Source organism: Stigmatopora nigra, unplaced genomic scaffold (assembly GCF_051989575.1).
Source record: "Stigmatopora nigra isolate UIUO_SnigA unplaced genomic scaffold, RoL_Snig_1.1 HiC_scaffold_27, whole genome shotgun sequence".
NCBI classification, from domain to species: domain Eukaryota; kingdom Metazoa; phylum Chordata; class Actinopteri; order Syngnathiformes; family Syngnathidae; genus Stigmatopora; species Stigmatopora nigra.
The window spans coordinates 1,115,969-1,135,000 of record NW_027551606.1 but is presented as its reverse complement, the minus strand read 5'-3'; the positions used below and the strand labels follow the sequence as shown (position 1 = coordinate 1,135,000).

General features: G+C 45.9%; 1 protein-coding gene across 1 annotated transcript in view; it reads left to right on the top strand.

Moving 5' to 3' along the window:
* Positions 1-18,808, top strand: part of LOC144192839 (zinc finger protein basonuclin-1-like) — a 20,983-nt gene extending 2,175 nt beyond the window's left edge. Inside the window, exons 2-4 of the mRNA XM_077711683.1 lie at positions 1-43; positions 8,225-8,460; positions 17,484-18,808. The exon at positions 1-43 is cut by the window's left edge and continues 60 nt beyond it. Coding sequence (XP_077567809.1) covers positions 1-43; positions 8,225-8,460; positions 17,484-18,794 — 1,590 coding nt within the window. The 3' untranslated portion in view covers positions 18,795-18,808. The remainder of the gene's footprint in view (positions 44-8,224; positions 8,461-17,483) is intronic.
* Positions 18,809-19,032: the final 224 nt, after the last annotated feature.

The window sequence follows — 19,032 nt, the reverse complement described above, 5'->3', positions numbered from 1 at the left end:
CAACGGCAGTGTGAAAACTGCATGCATGGCTGGGTCGCACATGGTAAGAGCTGAAATCATTCAACTCAATGGATATTTGAAAGCTTTGAAATATAATTATATATTTTTAGTTCTTGATTATATTAGATAAAAATGGGTAAAATTTAAATCTAAAAGATCTTTCATCTCATTTCATTTTCTTCTTTGAACTGTGCAGCACTAATTGAGAACGTTATTCCTTACTCAACATTGACTCAACATGTCCAAGAAGAACAGCGCGCTAGTGAGACTTCATTTGGGATTGCGAGTTCGTCTCTCGTATCGTATCATCTTTCGACGCTTTGAAAGGTTCGCCATTGTACCAAAGGGGCTTACAACCATACTATCCTGAAAATAAGTCTGATCTCCTCTGATCTCGGAACCTTAGCAGGGCCTGGTCCATATTTGGATGGGAGACCGCCTGGGAATACCAAGTGATGTAAGCCATAATGGTGGCCTAGCGGCTTAGTGGTTACCGCGTTGGCCTCACAGTGGGAGAGCTGAGTTCAAATCCAGGTCGGTCCACCTGTGTGGAGTTTGCGTGTTTTCTCCTGCATGGGTTTTCTCTGGGTACTCAGGTTTCCTCCCACATTCCAAAGACATGCATGGTCGGCTGATTGGACACTCTAAATAGCCCCTAGGTATGAACGTGAATGGTTGTTTGTCTCCTTGTGCCATAAAATTGGCTGGCCACCAAATCAGGGTGTCCCCTGCCTCTGGCCCGGAGTCAGCTGGGATAGGCTCCAGCACCCCCGTGACCTTAGTGATGATAAAGTGGTTCATAAAATGAGATGAGAATTTATCCAAGGTCCCACAAGACTAACTACTTCTTCTGAAACATCATAGATCCTATATTTTCCTAAAAGTGGGAGAGGAGACGTTCAATACGTTCAACTGGTCTGTCAGACCATAACCTGATCCTGTTTTCCAAAAAAACGATCTAAAAAATACTCAGAAAACCATACCAGTGCAGATGACAGTACCAAAAAAGGAGATTCCAAAATTTACATAAGTGCTAAACAATATCAATTGGGACGATAATATCTGCCAAAATGCAGCCCGTCGTCTTGAGTGCCTAGCACATCAGCCCCGCAGCTCTGAGGTCCTGGGTTCACAGGCAGTTCGGTCAGCCTGTTGGTGTTTGCATGTTCGCCCCGGGCCTGCGTGGGTTTTCTCCGGGTACTCTGATTTCATCCCACATTCCAAAAAGATGCACAGTAGGCTGATTGGTACTCGGGCAGTTCGCCTAAAAACATTTCGCTGACGGACGTCTGGCCGATGGATTGTTCGCCGAGGGGGTGTTTGGCCGAACGGATAGTTAGCCGAATGGATAGTTAGCCGACCGGATAGCCAGCCGACTGGACATTGCGCCGCTCGTGCTCGCCCCACCCCCGGTCGTGTGTGTACATGCTTTTCAACCTTGGCCCGCGGGCCATCGTGACCGGATGTTTGGTCGCTGGTCTTTTGGTCTCCGGTCTTTTGGTCGCCGCTCTTTTGGTCCCCGTTGGCCGCCGTTAGAGTTAGGGTTAAGGTTAGGGTGTAACATCTAAGTACATTTGACAACCTTAACCCCAACGGCGACCAAAAGAGCGGCGACCAACGAGGACCACAAGAGCGGCAACCAAAAGACAGGCGACCAAAAGACCGTCGACCAAAAGACCAGCGACCAAACGTACGAGCACTGCGGGCCATACACGGCCCGTTACAGATAACATTCATTTAGGAATAACAAGGGCATTCAGAACAGAGATAATAGAAATAGTAGAAAATAGTATAAATCCTGCTCCAGAAAAAAAAATATATATTTCCTAAAATAATGGGAAATTATTTAAAATTAAACTAGAAGTAAAAGTGTGATCCATGGCATGGTATTGTTCTCTAAGCACCTCTGGTCTGTCCAGGGCACTTAGTATTTAGAAATATGTCCAGCGGGGGGCAGTACTGCATCACAAAAGCAAAAACTCAAAGAACATATGATCTGATATTTTCTAAGATTAAAGAAGGCCGTGTTATGGAGTCTAGTTCTATAACTGTTGATTTTGACTGTAGGCTGTAGTATAAAAAAAGCATTTTACAAAGTCTCACAAATTTGGGAATCTTGTAAGTTTGTATTGTATTATTTGTAATTTGTGTAAATATTTTGTATTGTATTTTAAAATGTTGTACATAATTAGTAAGTTTTTTACTGCTTAAATAAAAACACCCTCTGTGAATTTGCTTTGTTTATTAATGAAATATTTTTTAGAATGGCAGCTTATTTATAATGTGTTTAAAATTAAAAAGCAAGTAAAATGATGATCTTTGTACTGGCACTTTCTCATCATTTTTTGGAAAGATATATATTATTTTTCTGGAGTAGGATTTCTATTATTTTCTACTATTTCGTCTGTTCTGAATGCCCTTGTTATTCCGAAATGAATGTTTTCTGTATCGGGCCATGTATGGCCCGCGGGCCAAGGTTGAAAACCATGTACACACACGACCGGGGGCGAGGCGAGCGCGCGCGGGGCAACGTCCAGTCGGCTGACTATCTGGTCTGCTAACTATCCGTTCGGCCAAACGCCCCATCGGCAAACTGTCCATCAGCCAGACGTCCGTTGGCGAATGTCAGGAGTGGCTTGATTGCCCCTCCTGGCATGATGTCAAGATTATTATCAGCTGTGGCTAATTACGTGATTAGGTTTTTTTATGCTATTTAAGCATTATGGTTTTTGTTGAACGCTGTCGGATCATCTGGTTTCATTCCCTGTGTTTCCACGCGACGCGATCGTAACAGCACGATCCGACCATCATGGACCCAGCGGAGCGCCACCCACGCTCGCGCCGACGCGCTCGGCGACGCCAACCATCCACCTCGAAGACACTGGACTGCTTGTGTATAAGAAACCCCTCAGAATCGTTTAGGAGTTTTGTAATGAACACACTGTGGTGCGGGGCTCTCAGGCACATTATTGCTGGAGATGAGTCTCAGCTGGTAGGAGAGTTAGATCCGCAGCTTACTCCTACGCCCCACCACTGCTATGCACGTCGCCCTGGGAAGCCCAAACAATTTAATCATGATGCCCCGGTGCGTACAACCACCAGAAATCGCCCAAGTTATCTTATGCCTATGACCAGCGGAATTGGTTCACCATGGAGGGAGCCCGAAGATTCGGGTGAGGAGGACATTGTTGAGGAAATTGATTTTTTTGCTGGTGTTTCGGAATCCGATAGTGAATTCTTCGACCAATTCGGACCCCGAGACCTACCACTGGAGGAGGATTACCCCTATTTTTCCCCTGACAATTCCTACTCCAAATACCCCGACCAGCAATTACAGAGTGGGCTGACCACCTATTATGGGACACGATGTGATGGCGGGGGTGCTGTGCAATCCTCCCAGAGGAGGCGCCGAGCGCCACGCCATAGAGCAAAGCGAAAGGAGTGCCTGGACACACTAACCACTGTCCAAGTTACGCGCCCGACCACGTCTGTCCAAGCTCCTCTCCCGACCACGTCTGTCCAAGCTCCTCTTCCGACCACGTCTGTCCAAGCTCCTCTCCCAACCTCAACCACGCCCTTCCTAGTGCCCGAAGTTACTCGCCCGACCTCGCCGTTCCAGTCGTCCCAGGATACTCGGCCGACCTCACTGTACCAGCATCTCCTAGAAACTATGCAGCCCTCACCGTTCCAAGTGCCCGAAGTGACTCGGCCGATAACGCCTTTTCAAGTACCCGAAGTTACTCGGCCGATCACGCTGTACCAGCATCTCCTAGAAACTATGCAGCCCTCCCCGTTCCATGTGCCCGAAGTTACTCGGCCGATCACGCTTTTCCAAGTGCCCGAAGTTACTCGGCTGACCACGCCTTTCCAAGTGCCCGAAGTTACTCGGCCGATCACGCTGTACCAGCATCTCCTAGAAACTATGCAGCCCTCACCGTTCCAAGTGGCCGAAGTGACTCGGCCGATCACGCCTTTTCAAATGCCCGAAGTTACTCGGCCGATCACGCTTTTCCAAGTACCCAAAGTTACTCGGCCGACCACGCCTTTCCAAGTGCCCGAAGTTACTCGGCTGACCACGCCTTTCCAAGTGCCCGAAGTTACTCGGCCGATCACGCTGTACCAGCATCTCCTAGAAACTATGCAGCCCTCACCGTTCCAAGTGGCCGAAGTGACTCGGCCGATCACGCCTTTTCAAGTGCCCGAAGTGACTCGGCCGACCACGCCTTTCCAAGTCCCCGAAGTTACTCGGCCGACCACGCCTTTCCAAGTGCCCGAAGTTACACGGCCGACCACGTCTTTCCAAGTGGCCGAAGTTACTCGGCCAACCACGCCTGTTCAAGTGGCCGAAGTTACTCGGCCAACCACGCCTGTCCAAGTGCCTGAAGTTACTCGGCCGATCACGCTGTACCAGCATCTCCTAGAAACTGTGCAGCCCTCACCGTTCCAAGGGGCCGAAGTGACTCGGCCGATCACGCCTTTTCAAGTGCCCGAAGTGACTCGGCCGACCACGCCTTTCCAAGTACCTGAAGTTACTCGGCCAACCACGCCTGTCCAAGTGGCCGAAGTTACTCGGCCAACCACGCCTGTCCAAGTGGCCGAAGTTACTCGGCCGACCACGCCTGTCCAAGTGGCCGAAGTTACTCGGCCGACCACGCCGTTTCAAGTGCCCCAAGCTCCTGTGCCAAGGCCACGCAAAGTACTCCCGTTGCCACTGGGGTCGCCAGTCGCACCTGTACCGAAGCCACGGACCAGGTTTCTGGTGACGGACGGCCATTCTAGCACCGCTCTCCCAAGCACCGCTCTCCCAAGCACCGCTCTCCCAAGCACCGCTCTCCCAAGCACCGCTCTCCCAAGCACCGCTCTCCCAAGCACCGCTCTCCCAAGCGCCGCTCTCCCAAGCACCGCTCTGTCCAGCGCCTGCCCGCCCAGAAGTGGCGACGATGCTCCGGCGCCCCTGGAAGACTGGGCCGGCGACTTCGAGAGTGGCAATTCGCCGTTGCGCCTGGAGGACGGGGCGGTGACGTCGAGAGTGGCAATTTGCCGGAGTCCCTGGAAGAAGGGGCTGGCGACGTCGAGAGTGGCAATTTGCCGGAGTCCCTTGAAGAAGGGGCTGGCGACGTCGAGAGTGGCAATTCGCCGGAGTCCCTGGAACAAGGGGCTGGCGACGTCGAGAGTGCCAATTCGCCGTTGCCCCTGGAAGAAGGGGGCGGTGACGTCGAGAGTGGCAATTCGTCGGTGCCCCTGGAGGAAGAAGCCGGTGACGTCGAGAGTGGCAATGCGCCGGAGTCCCTGGAAGAAGGGGCCGGTGATATCGAGAGTGGCGATTCGCCGGAGTCCCTAGAAGAAGGGGCTGGCGACGTCGAGAGTGGCAATTCGCCGGAGTCCCTGGAAGAAGGGGCTGGCGACGTCGAGAGTGCCAATTCGCCGGTGACCCTGGAGGACGGGGCCGGCGACGTCCAGAGAAGCAATGCTCCGGTTTCCCGGGAGGAGAGAGTTGTCCACCCCCCGAGCAAACAGGGTACGGTGCCCGACCGTACTAAACTTCTAATATCTCCTAAAGGCGGGCAGTTTGGCCAAGACTTAAAGGACCAGCTGGGACGCCTGACGGACCGACCACTGCCTCGTCTCGTTTCTGGCTGGCACGGATGCCCGCCAGACCTGCCCTTGCCTCGTCTCGTATCCGGCCGGCGCGGACGCCCGTCGGACCGACCACTGCCTTGTCACGTTCTTGACCGGCGCGGACGCCCGCCGGGTCAACCACAGCCTCGTCTAGTTTCTGGCCGGCGCGGACGCCCACCGGACCGACCACTGCCTCGTCTCGTTTCTGGCCGGCGCGGACGCCCGCCGGACCGACCACTGCCTCGTCTCGTTTCTGGCCGGCGCGGACGCCCGCCGGATCGACCACAGCCTCGTCTCGTTTCTGGCCGGCGCGGACGCCCGCCAGACCGACCACTGCCTCGTCATGTTCTTGGCCGACGCGGACGCCTGCCAGACTTGCCACTGCCCCATCTCATTTCTGACCGGCACGGACGCCCGCCAGACCTGCCACTGACTCGTCTCGTTTCTGGCCGGCACGGACGCCCGCCGGACCGACTACTGCCTCGTCTTGTTTCAGGCTGGCGCGGATGCCCGCCGGATCGACCTCTCCTTCGTCTGTTCTTGGGTTAGTGTGGACGACCACCGGACAATGCTCCCAATGCTAGGTCTTCTTGGTTCTCATGTTAGAATTGACCTTGGGACGTCTAGGATCCGTCCCTTAGAGGGAATGTACTGTCAGGAGTGGCTTGATTGCCCCTCCTGGCATGATGTCAAGATTCTTATCAGCTGTGGCTAATTACGTGATTAGGTTTTTTTATGCTATTTAAGCATTATGGTTTTTGTTGAACGCTGTCGGATCATCTGGTTTCATTCCCTCTGTTTCCACGTAGTCATGCCGTTCACATTGACGCCACGCCACGCTGCATGTTTCTTTTCTGTTGTAATATGTGATCAAGCTAAGTTGTTTATGTTATGTTACCCCGTTTATTAAACCAAGCATCAACAGCAACATATCTGCCACCCCTTTTCCATTTGCTTCGGCGACTCCGCACCTGGGTTCACTTTCCCCCCCGATCGCGTCGCACTACGCGATGCGATCGTAACAGCGAAACCTATTTCGGCGAATCGTCCGGTCAGATGCTGATTGGACACACTAAATTTCCCCTAGGTATTTGTGTGAGTCTAGTGAGGATAAAGCGGTTCAGAAAATTAGATTAGATATCTGCATGCTAATGACAGCTGTAATGTTTCGATGACTGTTATCCAAGACACAGTGTCTGCAATTACAAGAAAGATTAAAGCTAAACTATAAAAAAAAGAATTTACTCCCATGGTTAAATGAAGCCACACAGACACCAATGAATAAAAAGGAGACTATGCTCTTAAAATAGCAGAAAAGGGTTCATGACAGATAGACATTTACATCATGTGAAAAGAAATACCACCAAGATCTGAAAAAAAATAATAAAAAAATAACTGCCATGAAATAGTTTAAAGCACAGAGATGTAAAGGAAAGATAGTTGAAAGATATTATCATCCAAGTCCAAGGGACATTGCTACAACTTTAAATAATTCTTTTATAGACTCCTTTAAAGAACTGACACCTAACAACATCCCTCAGATAGATTATCACCCACCAACACCACTGAACAATAATGAACCCATTCTTAATCTACACATAGATTCACAGTCATAAATTGAGAAAGCTCGGTCTTGTCTCAAAAGCTCCAAAGCAAAATATGGATTTAACATGGATGTAACATTCCTAAAAAAATACCAAGAATTTCTTATAGCGCCAATACGTACCATTATAAATAAATCCAGAAACAAATTTCTTTCCTGAACCCTGGAAGTGCTCTGTCATTACAATGGTCTTTAAATCAGTTAACGCTGTAATAGCCAACAATGACAGACAGTCTCAAAAATCTTGGAGAACATAGTAGCGGGACAAATAATGGATCAGATTCATATCATAGCACCCTGAACAGGCTGAAATTTTGCTGAGACTGTGGTTTGCTTCTTTCTGGAAAACATCAAATCACAGAGAGATAAAGGCAGTGTCATTGAAAAGCATTTGACACCATCAACCACCAAATATGGCTGATCAACTTTTCCAGTTTAAATTTCTCACTAAGTACATTAAATTGGATTGAATCATACATATATGTAAGATCCCAGCGTGTCAGGAAACACTAAATCCACATCACAGGATAACAGTCTTGGGGTATCTCAGGGGTCACTGGCAGAGCCACTGCTCTTCAGTATTTTCATAAATGATCTTCCAAGATGTTGTCCTTTCATTTTCATCGAGAATTGTATACCGATGATGCGGTACTATCTATCCATGCAAAAGTAAAAAAAACATGCTATGACAAGCGTGTAAAACTGTATTTAAACATATCTAAGACTCTCTGTAGGTACTTCTCAAAAAGAGCACCAGTTGGCAGTGATCCCAAGTTAAAACAATCGATATAGTCCTCTCCTCTATAGTTCTCTTTAAATGTGTCTTCCTCCTTTTTTTCACCCTGTCTCCTTCTTACTTAGTTTACAATAGAACTACTGGTATTAAGAAAAGTAAAATAAAACAACTACTTTTGTTGAAAACCACTTTTTTCTATTTACCACTGTTATTGTAATATTTTTTCAATGCATTAAGTCATCAAAAATGTTTTCCATATGTTCTAGCGCTGAGTAAATTGAAGCTACACCACATTAACCACAAGAGCCAGGTAGAGATGGTATATTCGGATGTGGTGTTCGACATCTGCAGCCTGATGCTTTATGGAACCCATGCAATTCCAGTCCGCCTGAAGATCCTTTCGGATCGCCTTTTTTCCGTTCTCAAAGAAGATGATGTTATCAAAATTCTCAATGCATTTGATTGGACATTAGAGGACTACATTCGAGGATATGTGCTTCAGGTAAATGCTGTGGGTGTTAGGTCAACCGGACTCGGAAAATTAACGTATGAAACAAAAGTATTTCTTGTTGTTTTTTAAGCACATATGGATACAGCACAAAGTTGGAATTGAATGATTGTGAAAAGCTTCACAATTGGTCTTTAAAATATTTGAACTTTCACTAGAAACTAATTTTCTTCAGAAAAACAGCTGTTTTTGACACTTCAGACAAAGTTCAGTGACCCTTTGCAACAGGTAAGGTCTGTTGAAGCAAGATGGTGGCGCGCACAGGTGCAGCGGCTCTTTGCTCTCCAGTTTGGTGGTTTGTTTTTTCAATCTTATCGTTTTTACGAACATCTGCGAGGTAAACCTTTTCTACACTGGTCAGGATTGAATTCCTCTCGGTTTGATATGCGATATACCCATCACAACAGATTACCAATAAACCTACAATATCCCGAGGACATCTCGAGACAACCGGGATCTCCCTGGATAGTCAGCCCACTCAGGATACGACGGAGGCGGCGACGGGAAAGAAAGCAAAAGCGGGGATGCTGGGTGGGCCTAGCTGCTAAGCTAGGGAAACCGCACAGAGTACCGCTTCCGAATATCTTCTTGAACAACGCCAGATCCTTCACCCACAAAATGGACAATTTGGAACTTCAGCTTACTACCAACAGCGTTGTCAGGAACTAAAACATTATCATCATGTAAACATGGCTACACCCGCAAATGCCTGACGCCGCTGAATCGCTAGATAGCCACACACTACACCGGCAGGATCGAACTACAGAATCCGGGAAAAGAAGTGTGTGTTTGGGGGTTCTTTTCCCTGTACATACACAACGACCGGTGCTGCAACAGTAGGATCATTAACACTCACTGTTCCCCTGATTTAGAGCTCTTGGCAGTTCGGTACAGTCCCTTCTATCTACCTAGAGAGCTAACGATTGTCATCGTAATGGCTGTTTACATCTCACTGGGTGCTAATGTTAGCAGAGCACTTAGCCTCCTGCTTGCGACTGTAAACAAAGAGTAGCATGACCACACAGATGGAGTCATTATTGTCGCGGGTGATTTCAACAAAGCATGTTTGGAGACTTCTGCCTAAGTTTATCCAGTACGTGAAGTGTCACACCAGAGGAGATTCAACTCTAGACCTTGTTTATTCTCACATCAAACATACTTATAGAGCCACACCCCTCCCTCACCTTCCTGGATCCAACCATCGCTGCCTGTCCCTCACCCCCTCATACACCCCACTCCGGAGGCGAACAAGGCCACAAATAAAGATAATAAAAACATGGCCTGAGGATGCTTTTTCAGCTGCAGGATGGTTTTCCCCGCACCATTGGGAACTTTTTGAACACCACAACCTCCAGAACTACACGGACAATGTACATTCTTACATCAAAAATTGCACAGACACTGTCACTGTTGATGAACGTATCCTGTTTTTTCCTCACCAACCCCAGATGACCAGTGAGGCACATCAAATGCCGTAACACCGCCTTCAGGTCAGGGAAAAAGTTACAATACAGCGCCAGAGCAGACCTGAAGAGAGGCATCATACACAAGGAAAATTGAGGAACACTTCACAGAAAATAACTCAAAGAAGATGTACCAGGGAATACGACATATTACCAATTGTAATGGCAATAATGTTTCTGTTAACTTAGATGCATCACTAGTAGAGGAACTGAACCGTTTCTTTGCCCGCTGTGAGACTGACAAATCAGACCCAGTCTCAACACTACCACCACCACCCTGCAGCAGTACACTAGAGCTTCAGGAATATGAGGTGAGACAGGTACTGCGGACTGTGAACACCAGGAAGGCTGCTGTCCATGACGGATAACCTGAAAAGTGCTCAAAGCCTGTGCTGACCAGCTGACATGGGTTTTCAAAAGGATTTTCAATTGTTCCCTGCATTAATTCATCATCCCATCCCGCCTGAAATCTGCCACCCTTATCCCTGTTCCTTAAAAGCCATTGACAGCGTGAATGATTATAGGCCTGTTGCACCTACACCTGTGATCATGAAGTGCTTTAAAAAGTTGCCTGCCACATCAGGGATACAATCCCACCCTCAGTTGACCCTCACAAGCAAATATGTCCACTGAGGACGCCACTGCCGTAGCTCTACACACAGCACTGAGCCACCTGGAGCACCATAGGAACTACGTGAGGATGCTTTTCATTGGGTATAGCTCAGCTTTCAACACTATAATACCAGACATTCTGGCTGACAAACTCTCCCACCTTGGACTATCCTCTCCATCTGCTGCTGGAATAAGAACTTATTAACCAACCATCCACAAACTGTTAGACTTGGTCCCAACCTCTCCATTATACTGAGCACTGTCTCCCCTCTAGGCAGTGTACTGCGTCTTTTTCTGTACTCCCTGTACACATACGACTGTACACCGACCCACCACTCTAACTCCGTCATCAAATTTTCCGATGACCCCACTCCTCATAAATGGAGTATGCGTAGACTATCCTTTGGCCAAACGTCCGTCGGTGAAACTTATTTCAATAACAATGTGGAATATCTTAGATTTTGCAATATTTTAGAATTTACCTTACCAGGATGACTTTTAATATTTTTATAATACTTATTTTAGTTTTTGTTTTTTTACTGGGAAATGCACTTTGTGGAGTATTACCCCCAATTCCGTTATATGCAGCTGTGTACGATGACAATAAAGGCTTTTGATTTTTTACAGGCTACCCAATCGATCACCACCGGGTGCTATGTTGACACCGATGGTGGGGAAAGATCCCTCCTGGCAGACCCAACTGTTATTTGGGGCCTTGCTGGGAACGCTGGGCAGTTTCCCCCGCCAGTAGGAGCAATCTTTTTGGCCATGGGTGGTTCCCAATAAATTTTGACCACTGGAACAACTGTCTTTCCAATATTGGCAATATCTGCGCGGGGATTTTATGCCACGCATATATGATCAGATCCAGTAGACATAAGGTGGGCCGAGGCCACAGATGTACTAGACCATATAAAGACTTGCTCACCATGCTCTCCTTTCTGGGACAATATGAGAGGGAATATATTAGTCACCTCTTGTCACTAAGAGTGTGACTGTTGAGGATGACATTTGACCTTGTTGTGGTGCCCAGGGTTGAATTTGAGCTCTACATGTATTTTCATTCCTTTGGCTGGAGGTTGATCTTTGACTCACTGATGTCTATGATCCTTTGCAGCATTGTAGCGACATGTCCCCAGAAGTTAAGGTTTGGTCAGGCATGTAATGGCTAGAAGGGTGTTGCCTCCCTTCCCACGGACATGCTCAGACATGTACCCAGAATTGAAGATCTGTCGTAAAAAAGACGTGTCAAACTATTTTTTGCAACACAGCCTGGACGCAGTCAAGTTGTTCCCTAGATGTAGCGGTTGTCATGTTTTAGGCTTTTAGTGACAAAAATGTGAATACAGAAGTCACAAAATAAACAGGTTAAAAACGCACACCAACTTAAGGCAAAAACATGACTTACTGGACGGGACACACAGGGTAATGGTAGCAATACACCCATGCCAGACGTCACCAAACACTCTCCTTATACACACAAAGACTAATTAAATAAACTCCAAACAGCTGGCTACGAGAGTAGGGGAAAACACGCACTCACATACAAACCCACCAAAATCCCAAACACAACCTGGCCCGAAAGGAAGCGGCAAACAGGTCCTTCAGGGGGTAATTCTGGCCGGCCTACAAAGAAGCGACAAGCTGGCCTGTTGAGAGGTCGTCCAGTTAGGTCCGCTAAACAGTAGTGGTGCGTTTTGTCTTGGACAGTCCGTGCACAGGTTAGAGCGAAGTAGCGGAACGACTCACCCACCACTGAGTAAATTCTCCTGGAAGTATCGACCAGGGAGCCTGGCGGCTAATCGCCCCCAGAGTCATTATCGTTGTCTCCGCCCTCGGCCTCCAAGTCCACATCAAAGGGATGATCGTCCGCGGCCTCCAAATCCATGTCAAAAAGATAGCCCTTTGCCGCCTCCAAGTCCACGCCTTTGTCTTGGCCTCGCCAAAACAATGGTCATCCGCAGCCTCCAAGTCCACGCCGCCGGTGTGGCCCCCCCCAAAAGGATGCCCGACCACTGCCTTAAAGTCCACACCACTGCCGTGGCCCCTGCCAAAAGGATGGCCATCCGCGGCCTCCAAGTCCACACCGCCGTCCCGCGTTGCGGTCACCTGGCTATCTCTTATGCTCGTATCTCAAAATTTGTCTCATATCCCAAGGCAAATATTTGCTCAGAATTTTACTTGTATCTCAAATGGCCCGTATATTGGGACAAGGAATTACTGTATATACGTCAACATAAGTTGTAAGAATCCTCAATCTATTTCTAAATACATAAATATATACAACTTACTACTAATCAATATTGGCTCCAAATATAGGTTGTTGGCCTCTTTTAACCGCTAAAAATCAGTATCAGTCTTAAAAAACCCATATCATATTTTTTTAAATCCTGTTTTTACACATTACATATCAAATGGTGTTTTATCAAATTTTGAACATTTAAAGCTTATAAAAAAGTATATATATATTTGATTGGATACAAAATGATTTTCTTATTTTTTTAAAAATGAGGTCATGTTTATCTTACAAATTCACTTATTTTAATGAGAAGTCTAGGGGTAGTTTGGTGCCTTACAAAAAAAGCGTGCTTGATTCTGCCATTCCCCCATGTCTAGACTTGTCTTGTGTTGGTAAAACCTGTCAGATCGAGCGACACGGTACTTAGTGAAGGGGAGAGGTGGTGAAGGAATCAGTGGTAAAATCCTGTTTCAAACTGCATACAGTTTCGAAACACATCGATAATGAAGGGCAAGCCGGCTGGAAGAGGTAGGTACTTGACTACTCTTTAAGCATTTTCTTAATATATAGAACTCACTAAGACTGATTGGTCACCGGTATTTTTGTTGCTGTCTTTGGTCGTCGGTCTTTTGGTCGCCCATTGTCGCGGTCCGGGCGACCAAAAGACCGACGACCAAAAGACCGGCGACAAAACAAGGTAAAACAACATGGTCTACACATGAATAAAAAGCCAACAATGGCCATGGGCAGTTTCACTGAGCCGACGTGTGAGTGTATACGAGTTTGTATGTACATGCGTTGTCCCTTTAAGAAGCTACATCAGTCAGGGTCTTAAAAAGTTCTCCAACAAAAAACAATATAAGTCCGGGAAATTTCGAGCTTTTCTTTAGCCTAATAATTACTAGGGCATTAAGTATGACTAAATAGTAATTCGGAGTTTGTATTTAATTATCAATAACCTTCCGGGTGACCAAAAGACCGGCGACCAAAAGACCGTCGACCAATCTACCGGTGACCAATCGACCGTGTACCAAAACCTCGACTGCAGCGACTGCTGCAACACATACAAAATAATCAATGAATCACGGCACAAAAATGGGATAAAATCCACTTCGTCGCAGTATTTAATGATTGAATACGAATACTGAAGCTTTTCAGACATTACAACCGGACCAGTGGGGTGATTTTCCCGGAAAAAGACAGCGATGAACGTCAATGGTGTACCGGCAAACATTGCCCGAAAATGGATTAAAATCCACTTCCTGGCAGCATTTAGCACAATTGAAATATTATTTTGGAATATAGCCATATTTTTTTAACGGTCCACAATATCAATCCTCCTTTCTTCCTTCTTTTATACCGCCATTGAAGCTAATTCTGAAAGTCGAGCCCGTCCTGTCATAATTCTGGCATAGTCTATCTTGAAAATGGCTTTAAATCAACACAACAATATATTTGCTTGTGCAGCCTGCTCCAAATACAGTTTGATCGCTCTGGCTAATAACTAGCCTCATAGTTGGTGAAAGCGATGACATATCCGTCCGCCTGCAACGAGGGAATGACGTATCCCAACGCCCGCGACAAAACCTTCTGGTGTTGCCAACTCGAAATCTGATTAGTTAAAGCAACAGTCTTATTGACGCTTGTTTAAAGCAGAAGAGCCTGCAGGACTGATTGTGAAGGCCTTGAGGCAGATTCATGAACCTGGCAACAAATAATGGCTGAAATGTGATTGTTTAAATGCTTCAATAAAAAAACACACATCTGGAAACAGTGCAACCAGGGGGAAAGGAAGCTAACAGACAATTTCGAATTATTTAATAAGTATTGATGGACAAAATAAAATATGAGTCAGATATTTCATAGGCCAGCAGACTGCCCAATTGATACAAAATAAAGTTGTTGCTTATCTTTTCGCACTCTACAATCAACCGATGCAGTTGATAAGCCTGAAAAACACCATCAGGGGTAGATTAAGAAAAAGTGAGACCAGTTTAATAGAAAATGTAGAAATGGGGAGAGCTCAAACAGCGTGAAATGCTCAGTCTGCGTAGCCTGTCTACTTGCCAAAATACATTTAGCCGACTGACATTTGGCCGAGGGCCAACTCGCCGAGGGGTCATCTGGCCGAACGTAGAATTAGCCGACCGACTAGCCAGCCGAAGGACGTTGTGCCAACGCGCTTGCCCCGCCCCGGGTCATGTGTTTGTACATGTTTTTCAACCTCGGCCCGCGGGCCATATACGGCCCGTTACAGATAACAACATTCATTTAGAATAACAAAGGCATTTATTCACGGCCAAACACACGCAGAGTAGTACGTGACAGAAGAAAAAAGTAGTCATAACAGTAAGTACGAAAATGACAGAAGAAAAAAGTAGCTATAACAAGAAATTGTAATCCTACTCCAGAAAATTTACACCAGCATAGAAAAAGAAAACATTGAGATTAATCTTTGAATTAAGGTTCTCAGCCAATTATTTTGTATATATTTCCTAAAATTATTTAAAACTTTAATGTATATAACAGGTATATATTTCTGCGTATCTCGAACTCCAAGGAGTTATCAATTAAACAACTACTACTTTGTCTTCATTTGTTCTCACGGCTGCAAGAAATGATTCTACAGTGCAAAGAAATTGATGGGGAAATATCTTTTATTTTTACATTGAAGAATGCATGTTTTACATAGTTCATATATGGCAAGTAGTTGTCCTTGCAGCTTTCTCCGAATGACCAGTGAGTGAGTCTTATATATAGGCAAAACTGACAGTTGTCAGCAGGACTTTGGAATGATACGTTTCAGTCATTTGCAGAGCAAAAAGTAATTGATCAGTGTCGGACAGTTGAGTGTTTATGCTGACATGTCAACTCAATCACAAGACTAAGATGGATTATTCAGTCAGACAGTTGAGTGTTTATGCTGACATCTCATCTATTCACATTTTGTATGAGAATGATGCTTTTATACTCACAAAAACTGATGTAATCTTACAATTCCTTCCTGGTGTGAGTATAAACTCATCGGAACCTCTTTCGTTAGCGACGCTACTTTTGAACAAATTCATGTTCTACCTACGTCAGTCTAGACCACGGACATTCATCTACCTATGTCGGTCCAGACAACGAACAGTTACGTTCTACTTACGTCGGTCCAGACCTCGAACATTCATGTTCTACCTACGTCGGTACAGACCACTAACATTCATATTCTACCTACGTCGGTTGAGACCTCAAACATTCAATACTACCGCAATGATAATACTCATTCAAATTATCACATTTCATGGAGACAGAAATCAAAGGGTTCTGAAACTGCCCTAGTTTGGGGGACCCGTCACCAGATCACTGGAGCGGTGAGGGAACTTCCGTTGGGTTTAACCTTTCAATGGAGGAAGCTGTCGACAGTCTTTATTTTACCCTTCGTAGCGGTGAAAGAATGATAGGTCTGAAAAACAACGTAAGGAGCAGGTTAAGAACAAGTGGGATCAATTTTATACGAAATAGGTTTATTACCGGACTGCAGTGTGAACCTCTCACAGTCTGTTGTCCTTGTAGCCCTCTCCGAATGACCAGTGAGTGAGTCTTATTTACTGGCAAAACTGACAGTTGTCAGCAGGACTTTGGACGGATACATTTGAGTCATTTGCAGGGCAAAAAGTAATTGATCAGTGTCGGACAGTTGAGTGTTTGTGCTGACATGTCAACACAATCACAAGACTAAGATTGATTAATCAGTCAGACTGTTGAGTCTTTATGCTGACATATCACCCATTCACAGTTTGTATGAGAACGGTGCTTTTATACTCACAAAAACTGATATAATATTACAGCAGTAACCTTACTAGTCCCTCCTCTAATATTGGACAAACCAGGCCTGCTCACTTGAGGTCACCTTTTTTGCCGCAATAAAAACAAAAACCTCAGCCGAGATGGTGGGATCACTCCTATGCGTAAGTAGAGCCTAACACAGCCCAGCAGCATTGTCTCTGGCAGCCCCGCACCCTGGAGGTAACTGCAGTATGTGTGGAGGGCCACCAAGTGGGGAGTCAAGCCACTGCCATCTGCCGTCAGGAAGTCAACAGTCTATTCCGATCGCCTTACTCACACCCTTCAGTGACTCATCAAGGGCACCGGTGTACACTTCCTGGAGAGCGTCCTGACGAGGGTAGAATTTCTCATCTCATGTCATTTTCTGAACCTCTTTATCCTAATTAGGGTCGCGGGGGGTTGGAGCCAATCCCAGCTGACTCCAGGCAAGTGCGCGAGACACCCTCAATCGGTGACCAGCCGAGCGCAGGGCTCAAGGAGACGGACAACCATGCACATACGCCGATACCTGGGGGAAATTCAGAAGTTCCAATCAGCCTACCATGCATGTCTTTTTGGAATGTGGGAGGAAACCAGAGTACCCAGAGGAAACCCACAGAGGCCAAGGGAGAACATGCAAGGGTCACGCACAGATGGACATGACCTGGGTTTAAACCCAGGACCCCAGGACTGTAAGGCCAACGCGATAACCATTCGCTCCACCGGGTCGCCCAGGGTAGAATGTGTCATCAAGAATAAATGTGAATAAGTGCCATCCGAGACAGCACTAATGTTGAAAAGAACAACATTTTTCTGAAATTACTTGTTTTATATCATGATAAATTACATTTTTTAAACCAGTTATCTCTCACATTTCCTCTGTTTGTTGCTAGGCTGTGACGGGGAAGGTTTTGGATTGTTGGGCCATCATGACATCTGAGGAAGAGATTGCAACTCTGCACCAGTTCCTACGGTTTGGCGAGACAAAATCCCTAGTTGAGCTCATGACTGTACACGACGAAGAGGGGCAAGCAGTATTAGTTTCTAGCAAACGCTCCATCTCAGATATTCATAATTTTATTGAGGACAACACCCAACAACATACTGCTGTGTCTACAATCAAAACAGAGAAGCGGAATGGTGACGGCCACTTTGAGAACTTCATCAATAGCACGGCCTTCATCATGCCTTTACAAATGCTGAGTTCTATTCCAACCAAATTTCTTGGCTCCCCTGATCATTTATTTCAACAGCATCACCAAATTCACAAAGCGTCTTGCCTAAGGTCAGAAAATAATCTGAGTCAAAGGCAAAATGATCAAGAGCCAAATAAACTTGCAACTGAGAATCCACCCTTCTCAGCAAACTGCAGAACAGAATATTTTTCAACAACTGATAACTATTTTGATGTCCCTATGACCTCTGACTTAACAAAAATTTTAACTGTTGATAAGATGCAAAATAGAAAAAGTGGAGTAAGGATTTTGCTTGGAAGTGGGAGTGGCCGAGTTCTAAAGAAATGTCGTGTATTTTGCAATGCCTGTGGGAAGACATTCTATGACAAAGGCACACTAAAAATTCACTATAATGCAGTTCACTTAAAGATAAAGCATAAGTGTAGAATTGAAGGATGCAACATGGTATTTAGCTCATTGCGGAGTCGCAACCGTCACAGTGCAAATCCGAACCCTCGACTCCACATGCCCACGAATCGCAACAATCGAGACAAAGACATACGGGATCGCATGTATAACTATGAGTGTCCCGTAGACAAAATGTCTGGCTTTGTTACATCTATTCCAATTTGCTCTGCAGAAAGCCAGAAGTCAGTTACCTGCTCTTTCCTAGGTATGAGCCAGAGTGGACTTCTCTTTCCTAACTTAAAGACAGTAAAGCCTGTCCTGCCTTTTTACCCCAGATCTGTTACACCATCAGAGCTTGTTAGTACCTCATGGACACTACCCTCTTTCCCTCGTATAACATCTTCTCCATGTGTAAAACCTAATGCTGTTCCTGACATCTGCAATGCTAACCCCATACCCCCCAAAAAATCTCGAAAGTCAAACTTGCCAGTAAAGATAGAAAAAGATGGGCTAAACCAAGTTATCAAATTGAAAAAGAGTAATTGTGAAGAGTACATATGTTTACAGGACAGAAATGATGACAAAATTCACAGTGCTGAAGGAAAAAAAATAGTTTTGTAGGAAGTAGGATTAAGCCTCAAGACAAAGTTATGCATGTTGATAATGCGCAAGAAAAGAAAGGTAGCAAGTCTATGTTGGATGAAACCAAAGGAAGGTTAATGGAAGATCACACAGAGGACACAATGGAGAAAATAGAAACAGTATCCAACATAACCTCTTATGTAAAAAACGTTCATAAAGAGTCTTCAGGAAAATCAGTTTAGCAGTAAGGAATGCTCTTTTAATGGCAATAATGATA